This window comes from Puma concolor, chromosome C2 (assembly GCF_028749965.1).
Source record: "Puma concolor isolate L17-30 chromosome C2, mPumCon1.1.hap2, whole genome shotgun sequence".
Lineage (NCBI taxonomy): Eukaryota > Metazoa > Chordata > Mammalia > Carnivora > Felidae > Puma > Puma concolor.
The window spans coordinates 69,906,590-69,925,491 of NC_141675.1; the positions used below are offsets into that span (position 1 = coordinate 69,906,590).

The window sequence follows — 18,902 nt, forward strand, 5'->3', positions numbered from 1 at the left end:
TATATGGCAGCTTAAAATTATGTTCAAGACTACTTATTAAAAAAAATTTCTTGGTGTTTATTTATTTTTGAGAGAGAGAGAGAGAGAGAGAGAGAATATGAGCAGAGGAGGGGCAGAGAGAGTGGGAGACACAGAATCCGAAGCAGGCTCCAGGCTCTGAGCTGTCACCACAAAGCCCAATGCATTGGGACACTCAACCGAGTGAGCCACCCAGGTGCCCCACACAACTACTTTTCTTATTCCTCTCCTTAAAACTTGTTTTTCCTTAGAAATTTGACCTTACTTTATTACACTCCAAAGTCGTCCTAAGTTTTACCTGGGCTCCTGATGTTCCACCATTCACAAAATTCTATCAATCCTACCTCTCTGGTCTCTGTCATCAGCTTTCCTTTTCTGCTAGAACCTGGAGTTTAGTCCCCATCATCTTTTGCCTACAGTTACTGCCCTAAGTTCCTTTCCTTGTTCTCCAGCTCAGCCCATCTGTCACACTACAACTAGAGTATTACCTGTGAAACAAAACCAATCATATCACTCCTTATGTGGGCATTTTCAATGATCCCTTTGACCTTCCTAATAAGGACCAAACTAAGTATGACACACAGTTACCTTTGTAATCTGACCCTATCTATCTCTCCAGACTCATCTTCCCAATTCCACGCCCCCACCCTTTTGTCCATTGCACATTAAATTCAAGTATTTGCCAGTTACAGGTAACACTGTGAATACATTAACGCTATCTCATACTTTTGTACCTTGTATGTTCCAAAGTCCTTTTCTCCTATCTGAATGGAGGTAAAGTCCTTCCTTTCACTACCCCAGAGGGTGGATCATTCTCTTCTATACTAATCCTAAAATTTGTGTATGTATGGTATTTACCACACTGAATGGTTATCTTGTGTGTGTGCAGGACTGTATGCATGTGTGTAACTACTAGACTGGGCAGCTTGAAGAGTTTATGCCTAGTAAATCTTTTCATTTAGTAGGGCCTAGTCTCCTAGGAACGACTATTAGAACCTAGAACTAGAACCTAGAAATCTAGAATGTTACCTAATTTAACTAATGCTCAATAAACATTTGTTAAATCAGAATGCAATTCTACTATAATGTATTTTGGCACATCAGAATATCTATGAATCCAAGAAAAAAAGCATAGGACTTAAGCAAAACTAAAACTTGAACTGGGTTATGCCAAAAAAGATTTCGGTTTATCTGTAAATATATATGCAAAAAATTCTTTTCCAGGGGCAACTTTTGATTTACAGAATAGAAGGCAAAGAGGGTCTACCTAAATCTGTGAGATGCTGGAAGTCTGGCTTGACTGCTTAAAATAGCATCCCTTCTTTTCAGGAGTGAGAACAAATCTGATATAAATAATACCTCTGTAATCAAGTACTCTACAAATTTGCTACGGTGATTAAGATTTGGGAGGCAGAAGAGACTCCAGAAGGGAATAAGGCTAAAAACCATTAGGTTCAGTATACAGTAACTCAGGAATGAAGACAAGCAGTGGCCAGAGTGAGGGAGGCATGGTCACTCATGAGACTACACATGGTTCCCACATAAGAAACAAGATCACAAAACAACTGTTTGCTATACAGTGCTTGTTACAAGGAGTGCTTTCCCTTGGGATGACAGGGATCGTAATCTCAAAGACATGTTAGTCCTCCAGAGCATGCCAACTGTACTTTGCAAATAGGAATGTGAAAATGGGCCTTGGACATTATGGCTATGGTATGGACTGTCTGAACCAACAAACAAAGCTTAACTGTTATCATAACACAGTCCAGAACGAAAATCTAATTTATCCAAGATCCTATTTAAACTTCAGGTAAGAAAAACCTAGAAACTTATATCCTTGTCCCCATCACCATACACTTCCTTGCCCCCAAATCCACTTCCAACTGTCCCCTACAGACCCAGACTTCTGTTTATTCAAAAGTTCCATACTTAAATGCTTAAAGATTTTACAAAGGTGTAAAGAATTAGGGGGGAAAATGCTATAGAGGATCTCGCATGTTGAAGACTGAGATACAGCACTTAAAGGACAACGTGGAGAAGAAAAAAAAATTACAATAGCAAACTCAAATGCAACTGTTAATATTTTATATTTCCTTTTTTCCTTTATACAGTTTTCCTCCATCACAATATAACACATCAAGCTATACAATTCTGTGTCCTAATTTTGTCCATATATATATATATATATATATATATATATATATATATATATATAAAACCATGAACATCCCATATAAGTTGTATTTTCTGAAATAATTTTATTATCATACTATTCAGACAATAAATGTACTCAAGTAGTAAATTATTCATCCCATCGATGGGTATTTGGACTTTGCAAATGCTTACTACTTAGGAATCTCTCCTCAAATATCTACATGTATAGGATTTTGCCATGTATATACTTTTTTCTCCTTAGAATGAATTCCCCTCAAAAGTTGAGGGGAACATGAACATTTTATAGGAAGTTTTCACAATTGCTCAACTGTTTTGCCCCCAAATTGTGAAAATCTACAATGCCATCAGCAATTTATGTTTCCCTATACCCTCCACTATGCTAGGCTATCCTAAAAAAAAAAAAAAAAAAAAACAAAAAAACAAAAAAACACACACAAAAAAAACAAACACAAGATTACTATTAAAATTGAATAGTTCTCTGTTTGGCAACTATTAAAGGACATTTATCTTTTAACGTCAGTAGTGATGTGTAAATAGGAATTTCTTCTATCAGCAAAAAATAGTCATTCAGCTTATAAAAGAGAAAAAGTGATTTCAAAGTATACAGTTTACCACTATTTTTGACAACCTGTTTTTATTTTTTTTGTTGTTAATTAGTCATGTGTACAACAATTCTATGTGACAAATCAATGTTACTGCATATTTGATTTGATTACAAAGCAAAATTATATATACCTAACTTGCACTTCTGCAGCTGGCCATTTACTCATAAAAATGATAAGACTAAAAGTGGACATATCCAATCCTGAGCTCTGCTCACTCCAGGCCTTCACAGCTAGTGGCACTGATAGCCAGTTTAACCTGACTCCATTCAGCCTTGTTGTTAAAGTCTGTTTATAAAGTGGCACCAGAAGGAGGATATGGAGGAAGGAATGTTTGTATAGCTCATTTACTTTTATCTGAATCAAAAGAAACTACACTGTCATTTGCTGACATTTTCTTAGCCATCGTAGGGGTTAACACAAAATCATTAAATGGAAAGAACCAACGAACAGGCTCTTTGGTATTATAGATCAGAACCTTAATGTTATACATAAACATTCTGGTTAGCTTGTGCCTACTATAACATGTTTAGATGTCTAAATTAAGTGTGTATGATCTTATAAACAAATACTAGAACATCTCACAGAAGCATCATCTCAGAAAAAGTGGTATGGTACAAAGCCTCTCTATCTAGAGAGACTTGAAAAAGTTAGTGAACAGTGGAGCAGGGGGCTGGGAAAGACAAGATGATGTTTCATGAATCAAATACTCTGAGCTTACATGTATCATCACCTTCTCATAAATGGAGACTATATGGCAAGATGAACCTCAGTTCTAAAAACATGAGGATTTAAAAAAAATTGTAACATTCAGAATCACAATCTAAAAAATAGCTCAGTGGTAAGGACATATTGCTTTTTGCATTTTCCAATTAGTCTTCAATCACAAAATCCAACTGTTTCACAGTGTCCAAAATATCAAGTACACCACGAACAGAAATGTCATTGAGCTCTTAAACCTGAAATAGATGACAGCTTTATCTAGAATCAAGAATTCTCCCCCAAACCAAATACACAATTTACGCAAAATAAAATTACATCTTATACAGAGCAACAAGAAAAACGGTAGCACAACGGTCACAAGTGACCGCCAGGTACAATTTCTCTAGGAAAAAAATAAACACGCAAATAACTACACGAGAGTCAAAGGTGATGTACAAGAGGAAAAGGGAAAAAAGGGGGAGAGGGAAATTTAAAAGGTCCAAACCACCTTAAATCTCCTAAAGTTAACAACGCATCAAGTTCTGTTCCACACACTTAGCATGTACCTCTTTGTGCTTATTCTGCATATGGTTGCTAGATGTGAGTTATTAGGGCAATCAAATTATTAATGCCCTTGGGCGAAGGCTAATTAAATGGGGCATACTGCATAATCAAGTCAATCATTACTTACGGTACTACACTGTCAAATACACTCAATTTTCATCTCAAAAGAGAAAAAATTTTATTCCCTAGGAAATTTTTATTGAATATGAAAGCCTAGGTCTAGTTCACAAAAGTACAAAATGGATACCAAAGTAATTTGCTTAGGGTGAACTTCCTGGAGACAGAATTTAAAAAAAAAAAAAAAAAGTTCCAATACTTAATACAGATATCCTACAATAAATATACTTTCCTCTTAATTAGTTTTGATGAGTACAGGAGGATGATTTATTTCAAACAAAAGCCTATAAAACATATGCGGCTGAATATCACAATATAATCCCTTTTCAACAAATGTTTACAGATGAAGGGGAAAAAAATCAAAAGTTACATAATTTGAGAAGAGGAGAGGGGCTTTTAATAGATAATATCTTCTAGAGCTGGTAATAGTCATAATAGGATGATCATCACATAGTAAAAGTATTTAAGATGAAAACAATTTAAGGGGTTTTATCCTCTCTGGGGATGGATACCACAGTCCAGTCAACATTAAACACTGTTTATAGAAAGCAAATATTAGAAGTTCTTATTGAAAAACATTATTCTAAATTATGTACCTATCAAAACAGAACAAACTTTCATAAGGTGTTTTTTGGACTTTCTGAGAGCTTCCAAGTAATGAGACAAGCAAGAAAAGAATTTTACTTTCCTTAGTGGGTAGTCTTTACAAACCAGTCCTTTGAAGGTCTTTTCACAGACACTTTCTTTGTCATGATTATTTCTTTTCTTCCTATCTCCTAATCCAATTCAGTACTCTTTTATAGGGAAAGTAGCAATATTAAGATTCTAGTTCCTTCTGTATTGCTTTAAATCATTGAAGAGAAATTCTTATGGCCTTAAAGTAACTTGAATATTTCTTAGACATTTAATGACTGACCCTCAGTAATTATCTCTTATAAGTTAACAGTGATAAGTACATGGAAATACACCTAAAACCACCCAGAAAAGGAGTTACTGGATTCCAAAATTGAATCAATTGCAAAAATGGCCATTTCTATGTCTAATTAGAGATCAGAACCAAGAAACAGCTTTGGAATAAGTCTCAAGTGCTAAGACGAGTTAGATTCTGAGCTCCATCTGAAACCTGATCTGAGCTGACAGAACTATAAATTTCTTAAACTCTTTCCCATTTCCTACTTCCGGAAGTAACTTCAAATGAATGTCTCATGGTATCCTCATGATATAAACATGCCTCCTCATTCCTGCAAAATCTTGCCTATAAATAGAAATACACCACTTTTAGTGGCAGCTCCCTGTTTAGGAGATATTCTCACACTCCAAATCTCAATGTGTACATTTCATGCTTTCTATTTTATCTTGAATAATTACTAAATATAATTTTTCTTTCAAGATATTGTGAACATGCTACATACCTGTTGTCAACTTTCTTGTCAAGTTCTAATTGTCCTACACCTAATATGGACCAGTGGCTTTCAAACTTTATTATGCCTAAGAATCACCTGGGGCATTTGTAAAATGCAGATTCCTGGGCCCCACTCGCCGTTCTCTAAGTGATCCTGATGCAGGTGGTCAGAGGATCAAACTTTAGAACTCTGGTATAGGCGGTTCTTAAATTTATGGCAAGTTGCATTCCTAGAAAAACTGCCATAAGTCAAAATGTCATTAGTTGAATCTGATTTTCTCCTATAAATCATAATGTAAATAGGAAGTTACAAATTTAATAAAGGGACTGGTGTTTACATGTTGAGAGATGTGGCTTAACATCACACTTCATTACCAGTACACTGTTAAGTATAAACCTTTCTAAATACACAAAGCACAACTAAGAACACAGTAAACAATTATGAAGGACTTAATATGATACACAGCAGTCTACCACATGAGGTTGTTTTTTAAAATATAATTCCTGCTGTATTTTTACTGCAACATAAAACACCTTAAAACATGAAATTTCAAAGGGTTTTCTCTGAGAACACAGGCAACTTTAAGAAGACTTTTGATAATATTTAACCGTTGGATACTCTTTCAGAAATTAATTCAGAGTATTATCACTTTGTGGGCTTCTGTTTGCAAATAAAATCTGAGTGTTCATTAACATGTCTAACTCCACCTTGCTCCATTTCATCTCATCACAGGATGTGACTGAGCTCATCTCCCAAAACAGCAGTTCCATAAGATTCAACCGGGGCAATTGCCTTTACAACACACTTAATGAACCACTGCATACATTCCTCATCCACTGATCCTTCACAATGTTTTCTCCTTTAGTGTCCAAAGCCTCAAAAGCTCTGGCTTAAATGTGGTAAGATTCAAAGACAGAAAAAGCAGGAGTCTGTTTTGACCTAACAATTCTTCCAATTTTGGACAAAGGTACTAAATAATAGTATCAAGGCACGTGCGTTGTATGAAGGCATATGTGTTATATATGTAATAATCACCAGGTCGGGTCACTACTTTTTCCACTTTGTTAATCATTTTAATCGTCCTCAAAACATTCAGTGGATATGTCTTTGGATCTGCCTTCAATACCAGTTTGCCAGTTGAAAAAGAAAACAAAACAAGATCTTTCCATTTCAAAGCTTCACAACAAATTATTCTGCCTTAGTTGGTTACTTTTAGTCTCTTCTCTCTTTTTCCCTTTCTGGCCCTCATTAGACATCATTTTCTCAGCTGTTTCAGGCCAGAGAGAGCAGTGACCGTGCCTGCAAATAGAAAACCTCCACCGGAGAACAAAGCTCAGAACTAGAGTGCAGCTGAGAACAGCTCAGCAAGCAGTGGGGTCTAAGATCTAAAGCCATGTTTGCATTCCCTGTATGAAACAGGACAATTACTAAGCCCTGTAAGAAGAATTAACTGTAGTTTCAAAACCAAAACTGAGGGCTCAATTCCTACTCTATGCCTTTCTGTCCTCCCTCACACGCCACTACCATAGTTACTTTTTTATACACTGTGCCTCACCTTACAATTACAACATTCCAACTTTATGATTTCTAAAATTCAACCTCTCCAGCGTATTTTCAACTACCAAATAGTTCCAACTCATACTAACAATCTGAACTCACCACTGATGTCAATCTTTCCCACGTCCTGTGCCCTATCCACCCTCAAGATTTTTTTCTCTTCTACTTTTACAATTTTTGCTTAATTCATCCCACATTTTCCTTTGTAGTCTTCCTTCTGCTTTATAATAATGCCTCTTAATCTGTTTTAAAATGATCACTGATTTAATATTTATTATAAAAGGCTTCCAATGATTTATATTTATTAATCACCTGCCAATAAACACGTTAGTAGAATTCAGGTCAAGGATAATCTAAATCAATTGGGATAATGATTATGAAAGCATTCTGAAAAATTACTGTTAATTTAGTTACTGCAATTAGGATCAGTAACATTTAGCGGAGGACTGTAAATATACATTATCAAACTGATGGTACCTGAGAGTTTATATGTTCCTACTAACCGTGTGCAATCTCACTTCATAACAACTTATAAAAATGGTCTTTGAACACTGAAAGCCAAACCATTTGTTAACAAATATTTGCCTGACATGATCCCAACATATTTGAAAGAGTCAGAGAGTTAAACCATGCAGTAACACATAGCTTTAAAATGGCAGTCCAGACATTAAGGAAACATACAAAGTTCAACAGTTTGGACTGATACAAATTTCAAATGCATAAAAGGTTATTTTGAGAATATTAAAATAATTTGAGGCCTATTTACTTTATGAAAGTACTCACCTGACTCTTGCAAGTATCTATATACCAAGAAGTTGACCTCATCACTGCTTATACTCATCTTTATTCCCACTTAAACCATGAGGTCACAACACAGGATATAACCCTAAAAATAAAACAAAGTTAATTAAGTATTTTCTCAATAAAATATTTTTAAACAAAATGTAAACAATGTTGTAAAAACCATTTGATTTTATTAAATGATGTAAAATGAAGGTTCTATATTGCCTAATAATAAACCCTAAGAAAGTTTTTCCGATAGTTAGTAATAGATTACACAACCAAAACATGGCTGGGTCTATTTTTCTGCAGGATAACATATTTGCAAAAAAGGATTCAAAATTTATAAAAGGGCTGTAGCATCCTATTTTATTTGACTGTATCCAATAGCGTAAAAAGTTGTTTCTTCTTTATCCTTAACTGTAAAAAAACAGAACATTTTAGGACTCAATACTATTTAGGAAAAGAATGATTTTAGAACGTTGGATGTGGGACAAGCCATCTATGCTGGTTTTGTCTACATAATCTGGTAGAATTTGAAGTCCCCATTTTCTCAATATCTAATCTGCAATGTTCAAGTTTCAAAAAGATCTAGGTATATATAAAGCAGAGAGGTGGGAATATAGTTTCCAGAATTCAAATGATATTCTCTTAATGGACATACTTAAACCCTGAAATCAGAGGGAGGGAAAAAAGGAAACAGACAACTAATTATGCCCTAATTATATTTATATGTTCTCATGTCATGGAAATTATTTTAAAAGAAGTCAACATTTTTTTGCAGAGTCAGACCGTAAATATATTAGGCTTTGCCACCCATACAGTTTCTGTTAAAACCACTCATCTCTGTTATAGTACAAAAGCAGCAACTAACAAGATGTAGACAAATGAGTCTGGCCATGTTCCAATTAAACTTTTATTTATGGACAGTGAAATATGAATTTCATATGACAAAGTTGTAACATAAAATATTTTCCTTTTAACTTCTTTTTAAGCACTTAAAAAAAAAAACCCTTTCTTAGCTTGTGGTTCTTATAAAAGGCTAGTGGGCCAGATTTGACCTAGACCGTGTACTTTCTTGGTCTTAATTTAAAAAGGATATACTGACATTTCTTCAGTATAAAGGTGTATCCAACATCATGTGCCTATGTTGATTGTCCTGCCACATCATGGGTCTCTTTATGATGCAGCGGTCACAGTATATTTAAAAGTCACAAATTAACAAACACCTGAGCAGGCTGCCATGTGACAGGAACCATTACTGCCCTAAGTTGTGGAAAAAGTGGTGACTAAGCATATCAAGCTTCTGTCGCAGAAAAGAACAAAGACAAACAAGGAAGTAATAACAATTTTCCAGTGACACACACAGAGGAAACCCTAACCAAATTCAGCAGTATGGGAATACATCTTGAAGAAAGCATCACTGGTGTTTAGACCTGAAAGGATGGATGGGGAGAGTGCAAACACAAATGTTTTAGGGAGGAAGGCAGGGAACGTAAGGAATCTAGTGAGCAGTAACAGTAGTGGAAAGGCTGGATGAACAAAGAAAAACAAAACACTGAAGTAAGCCTTGAAACACAAACAGAAACCATGTTCTGAAGGACCCTGACAGCATCACTTAGAGAAAATACACTGAAAGGTTTTAAGCAGGGTAGCGGAATGAAGAGACTTACACTACAAAAAGATCATCCTGGCTCTGAGATGAGGAAGAGACTGGAAGGGACTATAATAGGAGGATGCTGCAGTAATATAGTGGACAAATGAAACCTGGGCTGTGGCACTGAAGCCAGAGAGAAGTACAGGGGTTCCAAAATGTGACCAACAGGACACAGAAAGAGGAAAAACGAAGAATCAAAGGTTTCTTTTAGGAAATCTGGATCAGCAATACTTCCACTTACTGAGATGAGAAACTATGGAAGAAGAGTAGCAATTATCTTCATATAGAGAAAAAGATATTCCCCCCCAAAATTAACTCAGAGTACAATTAACAGCCTGAATGTTTCAAATGATAAAGATAAATACTCCTTTGATTATTTCGGCTCAAGACATCTTGTCTAGATGTTACTATGGTATATTAGGTGATTTATGCTCTGGAGGATATCTTGCTAAAATAATCTTGACCCAAAGTAATGTGTTGCAATGTGTCTGGTACACACAGTGGATATTAAATAGCCAATTTTTAAAGCGTGTTGAACCGAATGATTTTAAAAGACAAAACAACCAATCCCATACCATTATAAAATTATGTGAAATTGAATCATAATTTGACCAGTCGTGGATATCTGTTTGTAAGGGGAATAATTCATAACTATTTCATTAACAGGATAATTTCCCAAAATGAGATGTGCTAGGTAGAATCCAAGTGAAACAAAGAAAACAGAATAACTATTCTTTTCCCTTTATCATTCAGTTTGACACTCAAATAATAAACACTGGCACTCAAAGACCTAAGATGCAAAGGTTTTCAATTAATGCTTGGGTCCGATTAGCTAAGGCCATCAATATCACAACTTAAACCAGTGATCAGTGGTGTTTCAGCATCACCTAGTATATTCCGGGGCAAAGAAATATACGAACCAAACTGATATAAATTATTGCATATAAAAGTTCTAATACTAAGTACATATTGCTGATACACTTTAAAAAGTCATCACAAAGAACACCAAACACGCAGAGCAAAAAAGTTCTTATCTGTTCAAATTACTATGAACTGGTGTATTCCACTGACCACAGTGCTATGTCAATTTCTGGAATCAAGGGTAACATTTTCTTAAGGGAAAAGGATGAATTATTCAAATTTTAAAAAGTATTATTCCAGCTGTCATCCTACTTCAGCTAGCTCTTTTACATCCTCAGAAAGAACCTTATCGTCGCCCTTATGCCAAGTGTATTCCTAAAGCAGACAAAGCACTGTGCTGAGAGTAGGAATGAAGTAAAAGTTGGCTCACGCCTTGCAGAACTCAGTTTTTCAATGAAGAGAAATATACAAACAAACGTATCATTTAAAAAAAATTGTAAATTTAATGCAATCCTGTTTTAGAGGTTTCCATCACAGTTGCAATAAAACTACATAGAGTCTACAGACTTGAGTCTGTCCACTTTCAAAGATACTTAATTCTAGAAGATGGTTCATTATGAAACTGATCCTTTTAAATTGTAACCTCAAAAAGACACCTGAAAAGAAACAGGAGATTGGACAACAAAATAAAACATTAAGACAGTCCCTGCTTGAACACCTCAGTTTTCACACCTGAAAAGCCTGTATGCCAAAGAGAAAAATCAGAGAAAATACCACCACCTCCCTAGTGGACTCAGTATGGCGTTGCAGAACTGGTCCGTTTTGGTCTGTTTGCTTATACAGCTAAGGTGGGTCCTTTGTAATGCGATGTAGTCTTTGTCCCAGGTAAAGACCAGACATTCAGATACTAGATGTCACTCATTTTCAGAGGGTATACAAGAAATTTTACCACTGTATCTCCTCCATTGTGGTATCTTTCAGAACAACTATCCTTAAATAAGGTCACAAAACAGCAGTGAGAAACTCATCCAATCTTTATCCTACACCATCCAAGTGTCAGGCCTGCTACAGATTATTATGTGTAAAATAAGGAGCTGATGGACTATTAAATAAATAAGATACTCAAAATAAACTAACCCTTCCTGAAGTCACAAAGCAATTTTTTGTATATTCTGCTTCATCTTACTTATTTATCCTTAAATAGTAAATGACTGAGTTCTAATGAATGAATGAATAAATGCCAGTGTACTTCCCTATCCTAACTCTCAGGAACATCCTATAAACTCATAAAATCTGTTATTTGAAACTCACATCATTTATAGTCAATCAGTTATTTAATCAGATCCATAGCTATATTAAAATAGTCAAAAGTAAATATAAAAGTCTTTTTTTTAATAAACTTTTTTTTAAACGCTTATTCATTTTTGAGAGACAGAAAGAGACACAGAGTGAGCAGGGAAGGGGCAGACAGAGAGGGAGGCAAAGAATCCGAAGCAGGCTCCAGGCCTGATGCAGGGCTGAGACTCAAGAACTGTGAGATCATGACCTGAGCCAAAGTTGGACACTTAACTGACTGAGTCATACAAGCACCCCTAAAGTTAGACTTTTTAAAGAAAGTATTTATTTTGAGAGAGAGAGAGAGAGAGAGAGAGAAAATGAATATGCTGGGGGGGGGGGGGGGCAGAGGGCAGACAGAGAATTCCAAGCAGGCTCCGTGCTGTCAACCCCAAAGTGGGACTCAATCTCATGACTGTGAGATCATGACCTGAGTGAGCCAAAACCAAGACTCAGACACTTAACCGACTGAGCCACCCAGACAGCCCATAAAAATCAATCTTAACTAATATTTAGCCAAAGCATTTACATTAAAAGTATACTTAGTATTTTAAATGTTCAGTATGAAGTATTTTACTTTAAGACTTTATAGAGAATAATTTAACAAATATTATAAAAACAGGACTGTTGAGACAATTCATCTATGATTCATTCAACTGAATATGTACAGCATTTTCAGCATCACAAAACTGAGTTCAGCATACACACACTGAACAATAACTGCCCCACACATTTAATCATCTAGATCCCCCTCAGAGAAAGATGGATATTCTCTTCTGATTTCATTCCTGGAGCAAGCCAGTGCCTAATTATGAACCTAAATCACATTATTTTAAATTTAAAAGAATGGAAAAAAAAGTGAAAGTCATGGGTAGAAATAAAGAAACCAGAAAGATCTTCTTAAATGTCCTGCCGACCACACACTGTTAAGAGATCTAGAAACCCTTTGCATGACACAGAATCAAATGTTTAATTGAAATTACTTTATCTTACAAAATGTATAGTGGTGGCATATTATCTCATAACAGAAAATTATTGTGCTGCTCAACCATTTGGATGATCCTAAACTTTCATTATTCTAAAACTGCCATCAGGGGCGCCTGGGTGGCGCAGTCGGTTAAGCGTCCGACTTTAGCCAGGTCACGATCTCGCGGTCCGTGAGTTCGAGCCCCGCGTCGGGCTCTGGGCTGATGGCTCGGAGCCTGGAGCCTGTTTCCGATTCTGTGTCTCCCTCTCTCTCTGCCCTTCCCCCGTTCATGCTCTGTCTCTCTCTGTCCCAAAAATAAATAAACGTTGAAAAAAAAAATTTTTTTTTAAAAAATAAAACTGCCATCAGGATATTTATGCTTAAAGTAGTTTTCTTTCATTTCTTTTTGGCAGGTGTGCCAAATATGAATGAATATTTCTCAGGATCAGGAAAAGTCTCTACAAGTAAATGACTGGACCAAATGAAATAAATAAATGGTTATTCCAATTATTATTATTTTTTTTAACTAAGGCCTGGCCAACACACAATGTTATATTAAGTTTCAGAAGTACAACATGGTGTACATTATACTGTGCTCATCACAAGTGTGGCTACCATCTGTCACCACACAATGCTATTAGAATACTACTGGCTACACTCCTCTTGTTGTACCTTTTAACCTCATGATTCACTTATTCCATAACAAGATCCCTCTAGATGAAACAGGAAAACGTTCAATTTCACCAATAATAAACATAAAAACATTTGGCCATAACACTAGCAAAGATTTAAAAATAATACTCAACATTATCAAGATTGTGACAAAACAGAAAATTTATCTTTAAATATATCTACAAATATCTGCCACAGCTATTACTCGTGGTTTGTGAGTTCAAGCCCCACGTTGGGCTCTGTGCTAACAGCTCAGAGCTTGAAGCCTGCTTCGGGTTCTATGTCTCCCTCTCTCTCTGTTCCTTCCCCCACTTGCACTGTCTTTTGCTCTCTCTCAAAAATAAATAAAGGTTAAACATTTTTTTTAAATAAGAACTGTTTTATTACTGGCAAGTAACTGTCAACACCACCTTGGACACTGGGGGTTACCTTTCCAAATAAGTATCAATGACCCACAGGGTCTCAAGGTGATTGTTATGCCAGGGATGGTATGGTGCTGGGAGTCCACCTAACAAGAAGGATAACTTAGGCTTCTCTGGAACTCAGCAGCTGAGACATGGAGTGACTATAATTAGCAAGATGAAGAAAAGGGTGGCTTGCCTCTTACAGCTTCTATCGCCAGTATCTGACAAAACATACCACTATTCCTGCCTTCCAGATTTGGACAACTACTCCATTCTCAGCCCTGTGGTTTAAATGGGATGGACTTCCTGGTTGAAAGGAAGGCACTTAGTCAATCAGCATATTTTATCTTCAGGAAGGGCTGACGTCCCACCCGCACAGATACACATTACCTCCCTCCCCTCTGATCCAACTCAATCACTCCTGGTGAATGAATGCTAGAAGACTTTTGCTGGTTTCAAGGAAAGACAACCTCCTCCTTTCAGAAAGGAGTGGGCAGATAGCAAGGACACTATGTACATAATCACTGAGGTTAGAGCAGAGATGAGAGAGAAACAGAAAAGCACAGCAAAGAGACAAGAGAAACTGTTATTAATGACATCAGGTTATCTATTAAGCAACTGGATTAAGTACTATCTGATGCTAATTTACCACTGTAATTCAGTTAAAGAAATCAAAAATTAATTTTATTACCTAAGCCAATTAGATTTGTCAGTTGCAACCCAAAAAAGGCAGACAAATCGGGGGAATTATCCAAGACATGTTTTGAAACAAGAAAATGACTATAAAATTCGTGATTGACCATACCTGGAGAAATAAAAAGAGGGGGGGAGTCACATTTTTTCAGTTTCTAGACCAGAAAGTATAAAAAATTACTCATATATATGGGGTGTCTAGAAAGCACAGTCCTCTGGGAGTCACACTTTATGTATGTTTAACTAGAGGTAAAACAGGACATTCCAGCAGAAATGCTCTAGCGTAGTTATAATATTACAGCTCACGTCTTATGGAAAGTGGTATCTCTCATTCTGTTCCCCTCATACAGGAAAGCCAATCTCTAGTTACTTGTATTACTTTGGGGTGATAAACCAATCCAAACAAATGCAGATGAGCTACAATTGGGGGGGTGGGGTAGTGACAAATGAAAAGTAAACACTACAATGGTCATGCAATTAATTAACAAAACCTAAGAGGGGAAAAATGCATTAAAGCACTATTTTCTGACCAATATATTTTATTCACTCAGTCAAAACTTCGGTTAAACACTTCCAATGTACCATCATTCCAGACAGGTACTGGAGATGTGGCTATACAAAGGAGACCAAGGCCAGACCTTGTGACTTTACAAGGTGTTGTGAAGAAAACAACTAATTGCAACTTGGATAAGAAAAGATACAGAAAATTAAGGAAGCACAAACCTCAAGGCTGAGGGTATAGGTAAGCAAAGGACGTAAAATGCAAGTGGCTTACAGGTTTCTGTCAGTATTAGAAGAATTAATTTTCTTTTTAAAATGTTTGAAATGTACCAAGTTATCTCTGCTCCCATGTGTGTGCACACTGCTTCTCATTCATTTGAATGTTACGGAAATGAAGCAGAAGAATATTTGCATTTATTGAGAAGCTCCTGCATGCTATGTACGGGGTTAGGCATTCTACACATTATTTAATTTCTTCTTCAGTATTTAACTTCCTCATTTTAATGTCAGAGCAGAGACATAGAAGAACTATATTTCTAAATATTATTAAAATACTAACATGTTATTAAAATACTAAACTACTTTCCTCAGGACATAAAACACACACACACAGGAAAAAGAGTATGGAATTTATAACATAAAATAATTTAATGACTATGAAGAATCAAAATTCTTAGTACTGGAAAGTCCTAAGAAGTTGCTAATTCCAAACCATGACATACATTGCCAAGGCTCCATGTACAATGCAGGCTATCAGTGCTCAGCTTACATGGACTATGCTGGGAATGGCAGTCCTAACCTGGTCAGCCAGCCATTGCAGTCACAAACAGATGATTACAATATCCTGCTAAATAACAGTCTCTAAACTCACACAGAATCATTTATCAAAACTAATTTGTTGGGTGTAAGTTCTCAATCTGCTGTGAAGCAAAGTAGACCATAGTTTATTTCAGCAAAGTAAACCATTGCTGCCATATTACTCACTGAGTTATTGCAGGAAACTCTTGTCAAACTGTCTTGCTAAAACCAAAACACACTGCAAAAACACATCATCATAACTAACAATAAAAAAAAAAACAAAACACAAAGTGTATGTGGGGAGGCAAATGAACCAGAGGAGAAAAATTAAATCAATTTACTCATTAGCAAAGTCATGGTGGTTACGACCATCTTATGAGCTGAAATGTCCCTGTAGAATTCTTATGTTGAAGACCCAACCCCAGCAGTATCTCAGAATGTTACTTTATTTGGAGACAGAGTCTTTATTTAAAGAGGTGATAAAGTTAAAACAAGACCATTAGGGTAAACCCTGATCCAATATAACTGGTGTCTTTATATGAGGAGAAAGATACTTGGGATGCACGCACAAAGAAAGACTACGTGAGGTCACAGTGAGAAAGAAGGTGGCTGGCTGCAAGCCAAGGAGGCCTTTAATAAGTAATCCTGCCGACACACCTTGATCTTGGAATTCCATCATCCAGAACTATGAGAAAATAAATTTCTGTTGTTTAAGCCATCCAGTCTGTGGATTTTGTCATGGCAGCCCTAGAAAACTGATATACACCCATTATTACAAATTCTTAAAAACTGTGATCATTCATCGGGAGCCTTTAAAATCACTGATGTTAAACTCACAATGGCTAGGACCTGCCTTTTTGAAAATTTGCCGCTATTTTTAGGAACCCATCCTGTTCAAAGACATTGAGATTAACAGGATACATTAACATTTTATAATCATCTGCCCCGCAATGCCCTTCTCCTTGAACTGCTCCCTCTCCCCCACCATGAAACACTCTCAGGAAAAGCACTGAAAAATGCATTACCCTTCATTTCCTGCCTCATTAAAAATAATTAAAATTCTACCAATGTTAGACAATAACACTGTTGTGTGTATAAAATATGGTACAATGAAGGAAGGTATCTCTTAAGATTTAACTTTGAAGTAGTTGATAACATAGCTTAAAATACGTATAAAGCACATTTGAGAATGTACTTTTGCCATGCTAAATCTTATAAGGTGTCACAAAATTTTTTTAGACTAAATGTAATCATGTTTTCCAAATTACTTTTGTGAACTATACAGCACAACATTAGGGGGGTGCCTGGGTGGTTCAGTAGGTTGAGTCCGACTTCAGCTCAGGTCATGATATTGCGTTCATGGGGTTCGGGCCCCACATCGGGCTCAGTGCTGACAGCAACCTAGAGCCTGCTTCAGATTCTGTGTCTCCCTCTCTCTCTGCCCCTCCCCTGCTTGTGTGCTCTCTCTCTCAAAAAATAAAATGTTAAAAAAAAAAATTAAGTGCAACATTAGGATTTAGAAATAATCTGATAATCTCAGAAAAAAACACCAAGTTCTAAACGAAATACTTCAGCTTATTTTAATACTAACCAAACTAAAACAAAAACAAAACCCATAACAACAAAATCAAATCATCTGGCTGATTTGTTAAAGCATTAATGTCAAACAACAGCATATTTACTTTTTTTTGTATTAGCGCTGAACTACAACTACAGCTTAATTATCAAACGTTTTAAGGATATCTTTTTAAGGTTACCTGTAATATTAAGTCCAAAAAAAGCAAAGAAGTATGTTTCCAAAGAAAAAAAATTCTACCACTCTTCACATTAGGATAAATGTTAAGTTTAAACTGTATTTTTAAAGACCCGGTCTCAGGAGATAATTTTTATTCACACTATTGAAGAGAATATCTTTTTATAAATTTAAGTATAATTAATATACAGTATTATATTAGTTTCAAGCATACAATATGATTCAACATTTCTATACATTACTCAGTACTCATCACGAGAAGTGTACTCCTAATCCGCCCCCCCTTCACTATTTCACCCATCCCCCCGACCAACCTCCCCTCTAGCAATCACCAGAGGTTGTTCTCTGTATTTACAAGTCTTTTTCATTTGCTCATTTGTTTTGTTTCTTAAATTCTACATGAATGAAGTCATATGGTATTTGTCTTTCCTGGACCTATTTCACTAAGCATTATACCCTCTAGGTCCATCCATGTTGTTGCAAATAGCAAGAACTCATTTTTTATGGCCAAGTAATATTCCATTGTGTGTGTGTGTGTGTGTGTGTGCGCGCGCGCGCGCGCGTGTGTATACATATATAAAATCTTTATTCATTCACCTATCGATGGGCACTTGGGTTGCTTTCATATCTTGGCTATTGGCAAATAAGGCTACAATAAACACAGAGGTACATATTATCTTTTCAAATTAGTATTTTTGTTTTCCTTGAGCAAATACCCAGTACTGGAAGTACCAGATCATATGGTATTTCTATTTTTGGATATTTGAGGAACTTCCACACTTTTCCACAGTAGCTGCACCAATTTGCATTTCCACCAAAAAGGAGAAAAATCACCTTTTAAAATAAAAACACTGTATTTCGTTTGTTTTATGTAAGACTGTTTTTTGGGGGGAGGGCTATCTTTGATAATCTGAATACAAAGTACCAGTAAAAAGTCAACAGCATCCTCAAGAGAAAAAAAAATGCAGCTTAAATTTTTTAAACAGGTAAGATAGTCTGTGAAGGCATTTTACCTTCTAATTTTGGCACATGAGCATCTTCCAGTAATTTTTGTAAGAGTGTAAAGGCTACTTTCTTTTTAATAGTTAAAGGCAATTTTTGTGCTGTGAACATTTTCTTCTTTTGGTTCTTGTTGGTTTGTTTTTTGTCAGATTTAATGGTCACTGACGTTCCAAAGTTTGTGAATCTTAAGAAATTAAAGTATGGTAATAATAACTTAGAAGGGAGATGCCTCTAAGTTACCTTTCTTTTCCTTCTTCTTTTTTTTTTCATTAGAATCTAGAGCCCTCAGATATAAATTAAAGATAACATGACCAAGAAATAAGAGTTCAGGTAGTCTCTAT

The 18,902-nt window shown here is 35.9% G+C and overlaps 1 protein-coding gene across 8 annotated transcripts in view; it reads right to left on the minus strand.

Moving 5' to 3' along the window:
- The window catches only part of TBL1XR1 (TBL1X/Y related 1), a 179,368-nt gene that overhangs the window by 32,766 nt on the left and 127,700 nt on the right, over window positions 1-18,902 (minus strand). For 6 of the 8 annotated variants that reach the window (XM_086674752.1, XM_086674755.1, XM_086674751.1 and 3 more), the window contains one exon: window positions 7,922-8,024. The exons of the other annotated variants lie outside the window; for them this stretch is intronic. In XM_086674752.1, the coding sequence (XP_086530878.1) occupies window positions 7,922-7,979 (58 nt within the window). In that variant the 5' untranslated portion in view covers window positions 7,980-8,024. The remainder of the gene's footprint in view (window positions 1-7,921; window positions 8,025-18,902) is intronic. 8 annotated transcript variants of the gene reach the window in all.